Source organism: Pelodiscus sinensis, chromosome 1 (genome assembly GCF_052426305.1).
Source record: "Pelodiscus sinensis isolate ZL-2025 chromosome 1, ASM5242630v1, whole genome shotgun sequence".
In the NCBI taxonomy this organism is placed as follows: Eukaryota; Metazoa; Chordata; order Testudines; family Trionychidae; genus Pelodiscus; species Pelodiscus sinensis.
The window spans coordinates 274,832,622-274,842,500 of NC_143052.1; the positions used below are offsets into that span (position 1 = coordinate 274,832,622).

General features: G+C 36.0%; 1 protein-coding gene across 7 annotated transcripts in view; it reads left to right on the forward strand.

Annotated features, from left to right (window-relative positions):
• The window catches only part of DACH1 (dachshund family transcription factor 1), a 486,010-nt gene that overhangs the window by 246,681 nt on the left and 229,450 nt on the right, over positions 1 to 9,879 (forward strand). For 5 of the 7 annotated variants that reach the window (XM_075918909.2, XM_075918907.2, XM_075918908.2 and 2 more), the window contains exon 3: positions 599 to 760. The exons of the other annotated variants lie outside the window; for them this stretch is intronic. In XM_075918909.2, coding sequence (XP_075775024.2) covers positions 599 to 760 — 162 coding nt within the window. The remainder of the gene's footprint in view (positions 1 to 598; positions 761 to 9,879) is intronic. 7 annotated transcript variants of the gene reach the window in all.

Genomic DNA, 9,879 nt, shown 5'->3' on the forward strand with positions numbered 1-9,879 from the left:
GTTGTAGCATTGTAAATCATTATGTATTTTTCTATGATCTGCAATGCCAACTTTTTCTTTCTTTAAGAAAGCTATGGCTGTCTTAGTATGCCCCATTTAGTCCACTAGAGTAACTTGGAATTTTATGTGAGCTCAGAAAGAATGCATTAATTGTGAATATTACTTATTAGTCATTAATATGATATTCAAATTCTATGGCCCTAATTTTTAGCTTGTCCTCTGATGTTTTAAACATAGCTTTGCATCCACAGTGTGTTTCAGGTATATTTATTTGCATGCACCTTTGCAGTTAGATACATGGTTTGCTGGTGAAGTTGGGGTTACAAACAGATATATTTGTAGGTGCAGTTGTATTCTGACTGCTATTAGAGATGATTTTGTGAATTCACATGAATATAAGTAACTATTTACATAGCATGCTATGCATTCTATATTAAAAAGTAAACAGTCTCCTAAGCAAATAAGAATTAATTTTATTCAGTAATACCCTCTGCTAATTATGTAGTAAATGATGAAGGAAGAGTAACAGTTTCAAGCCTTACACTAATGAAGAGTCATAGTATAACGTATATTAAGTTTCATTCATATTTCTTTGTAGGTTTGACAGCAGCAGCTGCAGCAGCAGCAGCTGCTACCAATGCAGCCATAGCAGAAGCAATGAAAGTGAAAAAAATCAAATTAGAAGCTATGTCCAACTATCATGCCAATAATAACCAGCATGGCGCAGAGTCTGAGAATGGAGATCTGAATTCCAGTGTTGGTAAGTTTTGGAAGTAAATATTACATACATACATACATGTCCATAATGAACCTTACTACATTGATACTCCTCCTCCCTGGACATTAAACATTTGATTTTGGGAAAATGTGGCATATTTGCAAGTCACTTTTGTGCCTGTTTAGTTCTTTTTTTTTTTTTTGTAGTTGACTTTTACAAGAGTACTTGACTTTATTACTATTATAAGAACATCCTTTCTTTGTATCAGGCTACTTCAGAGCCCAGTTAATATTGTCCAGGGAAGAAAGCAGTTTGATTGCTAAGAGTTCTTTTTTTCAAAGTACAGGTAGGGTGACAGATGATGGTGTCAGAGCAAAATTTTACCATGTCTCCTACTCACTGTACTCAATATCGACTTTAGGTAATTCAGAATAGTAGCTTGAAAACAAAATATTCCACAGTTTCAGGTACCCTGTGACAAAAGGAAAACATACATACCCAATAAATTATTACCATGCTTTACTATTACTCTCCTATTTTAATGAACATATTCTTAAATTAACTGATTTTTTTGTTTGTTAAACAATTATCAGCAATTCTTGTTCTTTTGAAAAAGGAATTTTTTCAATACATTATATTCATTTGTTGTTTTGATAAAACACATTAATGTTTCTGTTGATTAAATCTTTAATCATATGCACACCTCTGCAATATAGTGGTTTGGTATGCCATTTTATTGTACTGACTCATTTTATGATGTTGAGACAGTACTAACAAGATAACATAGAAGTAGTAATTGAGTGACTAAAATGTATGTTCAGGACACTATAATCAGTACAAGCATATATAGGACTAAAATGGCTCTTTACACTTCAGAACGTTCCTTTACCCTCCCCATGTTCTTTCAGACTTTTTAAGATTACTCTGAAGGATAAATATTGTCTATTTTCCTTTACTAACAATAAATAAAAGTGACAGCCAATGGGATAACCTTCTCCCCCATCTCCAGCCAGTGGGAAGACGGCGAGTTTAAGGCAGGGGGATCCAGGCATGTATGCCTTCTCATATCCTCTCCTTCCACACTGCAGATGGAGCAAAGCTTAACCCTGTTAACTTCAGGAGAGGGAGATTTCCATAATTAAAAGTAAATAAAAGTAAGCGACTACTGTTTCTGTGTACTTCTGCATGTACTTCTAGTTAATCAGGGATGTCCTCAGGATTTATGGAGCCCTAGAAAGTACTAATAAACTACCCCTCTCATAGAAGACAGCCTGATGATTTCTTAGAGATGTGATTTTATAATCTTCAGCAACATCTAATGAAATATTTTATAGCAAATTTTAAACTAAGGTCCTGTAGACTAACACAGTAAATTCAGAAACTAACAGCATATACTTGGGGTTGGCAAATGTCTGTAAAATGGCTTCATTATCACTTGAATGGCTCTTTCACAGGTGCAATGTTCTGACTTGCCTTTTCAGTTTTAAGTTAACTAGATTCTCTCTAGAGGAAGCAGTGCCAGAGATCAGGGATAGGAAGAATGGGTGGATGGAAATTAAGACCCAGTGGTACCCCAAATTTGAGGGTGCCCTACATAGCTGCATATTCTGCATATGGGTAAAGACAACCCTGTGGTCAACTTATATAAATACTTAAAGATCTACCCAGCGTTGCTTCAGGGCATTAATGCAAATAATTTTACTTTTCTTCATTTAAGTAATTGTTCTGGGGTGGGGCTATGGATGAGAAGTTCAGTAAGCAGGCTGGGCAGGAAGAGAGGACAACCCCAGCCTTTTCTCCCCACTGCAGCTTGGGGCCAGGGTAGAAGCACCTCTCCATGGCCACTGTAGCTAAAGAAGGCACAGCAGAGGAAGAGGTACATGTCTCCCAGCTGGGAGACAAACAAACACACAAATAGACAAACTCTCTGAAATATGTACATATATAGATAGGTGTCCCTTTCCCCCCTCCTTCCCTGTGCTGGCCCAATGGGATTATAGCTGTCCCAGTGCCCATCTCTAGCTCCTTGCTGCCCCACTGTGGTCATATCGCAATATAACTCCTTCCTTCCAGACCCCTCCCTTTCCAACGAATGAGAAACAATTAAATTCCAGGCACATCCCATTATCCTGGTGCAACCAAACCTTGACCTTGTTTTAAATTATGCTAAGGGTTCATATGCATTGGTGATTCTAGCTCTTCCAGTTTAGGAGTTGTTCTTGAATAAACAGATTCACAGTTGGACAGATAGACAGACAGACACACATTTCTAAAATACATAGCAAGACAGATAGAACATAAACTGCAGCACCAAAATATTCTGGGCAGGTATATTTTTTAAAGAACTAAAATGTATACTTGAAAATTCCTATGAAGAGAATGTCAGGTTTTATAATAAAGAACTGCTCTAGGAACAGCAACAAACCACCACAACACTTCAGAATGCTTTTCCAGTGACAGTGAAGAAGGAGGCCCTGACTAGTTTGCTACCACAATTACCAGAGCAGTAGGAAAGGAAAAAACCAACTTGTCTTCTTAGCAGGAAAGCAGGGGTGAGTAAAAGGAAGGCAGCAGGAGAAGTTTTGAGAGCTGAGGAGAGTGAGTTGGAGAGTGAGTTGGAGAGAGCAGGTGGCCCTCAGAGAAGCATAGGAAAAAAATAGGGTAGTGAGGAAGAATGAGAGGATAGCATTACCAGCTGGGGGAATGAAGAGGTAGTAACGGAAGTAGATCTGGAATTCAGGTCTCAGATGAAGGCATTATTTGAAATAACATGTTCAAATATTGTACTATGGGACTGTAATCCTGTTTAGCAGTTCTAGAGACAAAGTTTGTATATGTCAGTTTTTATATGGCAGTGCAGAAGTTACTGACTGTTAACAACAAAGTAAATAGAGTACAGTCTCTGTGGCACAGCAGCTAAAATAATTTTTAGCTGGATTAAAAAAACCATTGTTTTTATACCCCAGATTAGCAGATAGGAAAGCATATTTTAAAGGGGTTTAGTATTGTAATCAAAAGTGATCAATGTGTAGGTACAGTCAAGTTATTTATGTAGTAAACATGTACTATTATATATGTAAAGCAGGGATGCTGCAAGCCACATTTGATAATCCTCAGACGTTTGAGAACCAGGTGCACCTCCTCAAGGCTCCTGCCCAGTTGCAAAGTGGTGGGGCTTGGTGCTTCCGCTGAAGCCCCAAGACTTGTCAGGTGCTTTATGTGGAGCTGAAGCCCTTACATTCCCCCACACCAGACAGAAGCCCCTAGCCCTACCAGGGTAAGCCTTAAATTTCACCCATCCCCCCAATCTGCTAGGTGAAGAATTGGGGAGGACATGAAGGATTGTGCAAATCACACTTTAACTGTAAAAACATCTTGTGTGGCTCTCTAGCTGCAGTTTGCTCCCTCCCCCCTTTGTAAAGCAAGGTTTTTAATTGTGATCTTTAGAATGCTTGCTAGTGACTTAGCCTTATCTATTTAATAATGAAACTCTTCCTCAGCCTCATCACAATGGATAGTAGCGTTCTAATTTCTCCCTTGTTTTTAAGAAAACCTCCATTAGTACAGTATGTTTGTTTGGGCATATGATCATCTGCTATATTATACTTTCTCAAGGCCTCTTGGTTCAGTACTTTGATTACTATTTACCATGGCTTACCTAGTGTGTAGCATCATATACACTTATGAAATTATATTAAAAAACCCCAAATAATTATACTAGGTCAAATAATGACAGATGCAACATTCTAGGTCATCAGAATAAACCATAATGGCTTAAAATTGCCATATACTCTGGTGTCACTCATTGTTGCACTGGGCTGATCAATGCTCTTACACGAATGCTATGCTAAGAAATATCTGAACAGGCTTTGGAAGAACTGCTGTAATTACTGAGGGAAACTTTTAAAGCCGGTAGAGTAGTGTAACTCAGATTAACCATCAGTGGGAAGTAGGTGCCTCATTCCCACTTGTGTTTTAAAAATCTCCCACATTACAACCAAAACCTGTGTTTTAAAATGTTAGCATTGTATATCTAATCAATATTTTATCTAGGCATCTGAAACTTATTAAGGGTATTAGATACATACATTATTAGTGAGTTACAATATTTATGGCTATACTCACATTTTAAACATATTGTTGAGGGCTGGGGGAAAGGGATATAAGATGAATAAAAGTAATTTGCTCACAGTGTATATTTTATGTGCACTTGATGCACATGACCAAGCAATATTAAAAAAAATAGAGTTACTGCTAAACAAAGGTAACTCATTTCATTATATTGTGCTATTAGACCATATTTAGTACATGTGAAGAGGATAATTGTCTGATCTCTGGCTCCAGCATTACCTGTGCAAAGTAAAGTAAGTTAAGCATGGAGTCCCAGTATGCATTGTTAGATTTAGTTTGGAAATGTCTTGCTTTTTTGGCTTTAATCAAACCCTTAACATGACTTACAGAAGTCAGTTTTTGTGGCTGAACATTTTTCAGTTATCTACAGCACTACACAAATATATTAACTGGTCCTTTGAAGCGGTAGCCAAAAGGCTAGCGAGTAAAGGGAATTAAAGAATGTCAATGACACTAATAAGTAATTATTTTATATCCTTCAATTTTATATGGTAACCTTGAGCTTGCATCCTCCCCCCCCCCCCCCAGAATTACCATTTTAGAAAAAAAAAAATAAGGAACCATGGAAGAATCAGAGTGAGGTATTAGCACACTGAGTAAAATATATGGCAGCTACGCCTTTCTCCCCCATCCACAATCAATTGGATTCTTTTAGTTTAATATTTACTTGCTAAGATGAGATGCTAGTCTGCATGGTGATAAACAGTCTGCTGCTGGCATCTGAAGGTGACCTGTCAGTTCATATGGACAAATCTCCTGCTTACTGAAATGTACAAAATAAATCATTAAAGCAGGCAGGTGCTCATTCCCAGATTTAAATCACCATAGATTTATGATTTGAATTAATGCTTCATTTGGTCATAGAAATAGATGCTGAGACAAATGATATGCAGTGGTTTGGGCTTCCATACTGTAGCCATCCTAATATTGATTACTGAGATGTCTTTGCAATCTCTTGTTTATATCAAGTACTGTCTTTTGACAGGTTGGCTGATATGAGCTACATAGCAGATAAGAAGGAAAAATGTCCTGGATTCTTTTTAGTGGCAAATCTGCACACAACATTCAGGCCATATAAATTATTTTTTTTTGTTTAAAGAACTATCTACATAAACTGGCATTCAAAGCTCTACTGCTTGTAGGATTATGCTCTTATAAATGCAGTATTAAAGGAAGAAAATTTACAAGGTCAAACTTTAAATTTAGTTGAAATATTTTTTTTCCTTCTGTTGCTGTATTAACATATCTTCTATTATTATGATCAGTAATCCTTTTATTTTAATGGTAGTGAATTATGAACATACTGTATATTTGAGGAGTATATGCCAAAATATAATACAATTATCATGTCACTTGTTTTGCTGTTTTTAAACACTTACTGTGCTTACTGTCATACTTCATTAATAAAGAGTACTAAAAGAGATTAAATCTTCAAAAGTAAATTCATTTAAAATAATTTTCTGAGCTAGCCTTAAAAAACTGTAAGTTAGTAGGAAAAGTCCCTGTGTTTTTGCTTCCTTTAACATTTTCCATGATTAAAATACTATGTACATGGTCTAGGGAATACTCCAAGGAGTTGAGAGGACCTTTGCCACTAGCTAATATCTGACTCATGGAACTTGTAAACAGCTATCAACAATAGTAAATTACTTTCTTAGTAGGAAATGAGTTCATATCTATTCAAAAAGTGATCTCAAAACAGATGTCCCTAGAAAATGTTATTGTTTAAATTATATTCATACCAAAAAACTTGCTATTATTTCTTTAAGGAAGTGAAGCAACCATAAAGACTTTGGTGTTCTCTGTTTCTAAACACAATTAGGAAATACAAGACAGTATTTTACACTTATCTAGCATAACATTCTGTAAACAACCACAAAATGTGTCGAAAATTAAGAGGTGCCCTTAACATTTTAGGCTTCCTTTTTATCCATATCAGCGTATAGCATTTAAGCTCTGAGACGTGTGTAAGGAAAGCCAAGTTCTGTTGTCTGAAATCAACGACTGCCTTGCTTAACATTATCCCTTCTCTTTTCCAAAAAAGAGTGAAAAAGACATTGAGATGAAATTATTTTTCTCTAGTGACCTCTCCCAATAATAGAACTGTGCAAAATGTGGTCATTTCCTTTCTCTAAACACACATGTCTATTCTGAAGGAAAGAATTACTTTTATGGTTTCAGGAAAAAGTCTTGGAGACCTTGAGAAAGCAAATAAAAGGAAACAGAGAATGCAGGCCACTGAGCACAGCTCTGCAGTTGCACATCTGATTCTCTGCCTTGGCAATGTTAATGAACCTCAAATCCTCTCTATAATTAGATGAGGGAATTGCTTATATTTTCAAACAGATGATGCTGCTATAATGAAACGATTGACAGGGAACTTAAGAGTGTCTACAGTAGTCATTTGGTTCTGATTTTTTTTAAGTTTAAAAAGAAGATTGGCTGTAGACACAGGTCCTGGGAGAGGTAGTAATTTACAAAGAATGCTATGACAGGTGTCTTTGTATAGTGAGGAAATAGAATGGAAGAGAGAGGAATGATGGGCAGGTATAGCAATTTTTTGGAGAGGAGGTGTCCTACGCTTATTCTGCTTGGGTTCTTTAAAAGGGGCCGGGACTCAAGAGATGGATCCGGATTGAGTGCACAGCTGTAACTGCTGATGAGCTAATTGCTCCTTATCTCTCAGCCCCATTCATCTTCATTTTTTACCAATTACCGAGAATTATCTGTGTTCTCAGTTGGATATGAGAGTTAATCCTTTTTGGTTAAGCTGGCAGTACTGTGAGCAGATTCCAAATTGTAGGGTGAAAAAGCCAGAGCAAGCTTATTCTAAAACTGTCTCCAGTTCAATGACAGTATCACTAGTTCATAAGAATTTTACTAGTGCTTAACAGTTTAAACACTGAAAGTTTTTTTCCTGTTTATATTGTTGTTAATATATATTATTTTCTGCTGTTCTTAATTGTAACAAGCACATTTCCCGCGTGGACTGGCATTTAAACAATTTTTTAAAACTGTATATTTGCAAAGTTGAAAACAAGGCAAAGACAATTTCAGAATGAAAAATCTTATGAGGGAGATTTTCTTTCTGAAATTGTATTTGTCTTGTTGAGAATTGTAGTGTTTAATGTGAGATCTATCAGGATCACCCTTTCCTATAAAGTTTTAGGAACAGGCCTATACCTAAAAAATTGCTTCTGTGCCATAGGATATCATGAATGCTTGACAATGACATGTCTCTACTTCTGTAAACCTCTGTGATGAAAAGTGCTGTCTAGGTGCTAGCAAAGAGATAGTCATAGAGCCTTAAGGACATATGTTAGATGTTGAACACATCACATTTCAAGTTAAAAGGAATGCTTTCATAAAGCTGTTCCCTGGGAATGCACAGAGGTACCAGAAACAGATTATTTGGTGGTCTACAGGACACTAGACACTGGTTTTTTAGTTAAAATGCAGTACTGTGGAAAAATGAATTGTCCTATTGAATGCCAAGCCTTAAAACAGTGTTAATCTACTAGTGTAGGACACTCAAAATAGTCAATGGTTTCCTGATAACCCATGTTTCCCATTCTTTTTATTGAAACTCTTTGAGTTGCTAAGGCTATGTCTACACTGCAGGAGGGTTTCGGAAAAAGATACGCAAATTGCAAACTCCAAACAGTGGGTGAAATTTTCATGTCACAATCTAGAAAATTATTTGCAAGTCAACTTTGTATTTTCAGCATTGTTCTGACTTTATATAAGTAAATAAGTTATCAGTCCTCACAGAGCACTTTTACCTCTGTGGTTTACTGTAAGTGGTAACATGCTTTAAAAGATGTAGACGCAAAAGCCACTAAATGAATATTGTAGTCTACCCTCTACTATACAACTGTCCTTAGTTTATTTTAAAATGAATTGTATGTAATTGTATTTAAAAATGTTGAATTGTATTTCTATTATTTCTAACTACTTCAAGGACTAAAAATAATTGGGCAATATTCATTTTGCATATTTTCACTATACATGTCCTATTGTTAATGCTATTTTTTGTTTTTCCTTTATTTATAAAGAAACTTGAAATCATAATTTGGAAATGTGAAACTACCAATTTGCTTTTGCTTCTATAGTATTTATTGCCACTAATGACTGGATAATTAAATACACATGATATTTTGAGCATGCTGTATTAAGAATTTTAAGCTGTATTTGCTAAATCTTCCTGTAATTTGTGATCATGAGTCTGAGGTAAGAAATGCAGCTAAAATAACAAGACACTAAAATACATTATTATTATTTTTTTGAGAAAATAACATGCCTTTTTAGGTAGGTGACCAATGAAAATGCATTTACCATATTCAAGTTGAATTACTATCATAAAACATACTTTTCTTTTTTGTTTGAGACAGGAAAGCATGCTACACATATATGACCAAAGGCTATAATTTAAATATAATACTATTATAATGCTATAATAATATTATAATAGTATTATAATACTGTAATTTAAATATAATACTATATATATTATAATATATATTTCTACATGTTTAAAAACAAAATATCAAATAGAATTACACAGTTTTTATGGGCGCCATGCTGAATAAAACACCAGCTGCTGACTGAGCTGGAAAGCAACTTTCTTAAGCATAAAAATCCAGTGTCTTAATTAAATCGACATAGCTGCAGCATGCCCAAAGGCACTGCTGTGCTTGTCTAACCAGGAAATGGTCATTGAAATTACAATTCTTCCCAGCCCCCTTTGGACAAGGATCCTTAGTAAAGTCTGTTAAGGAAACTAAGTAGCTCTGGGATAGCAGGCCAGGTACTCTCATGGATCAGTAACTTGTTGAAAGATAGGAAATAGAAGTATAAATCAGTCGGGGTGGGGAACCTCTGGCACACCAGAAGTTTGTTGTCCTTGCCAATGGGAGCTTCAGGAATTGGGGGACCATCAGGTTGCATTTCCCACAGCTCCCATTGGTTGGGAATGGCAAACTGCAGCCACTGGGAATTGCGAGCTGTTGTGCCTGCAGATCTTCGGTAAA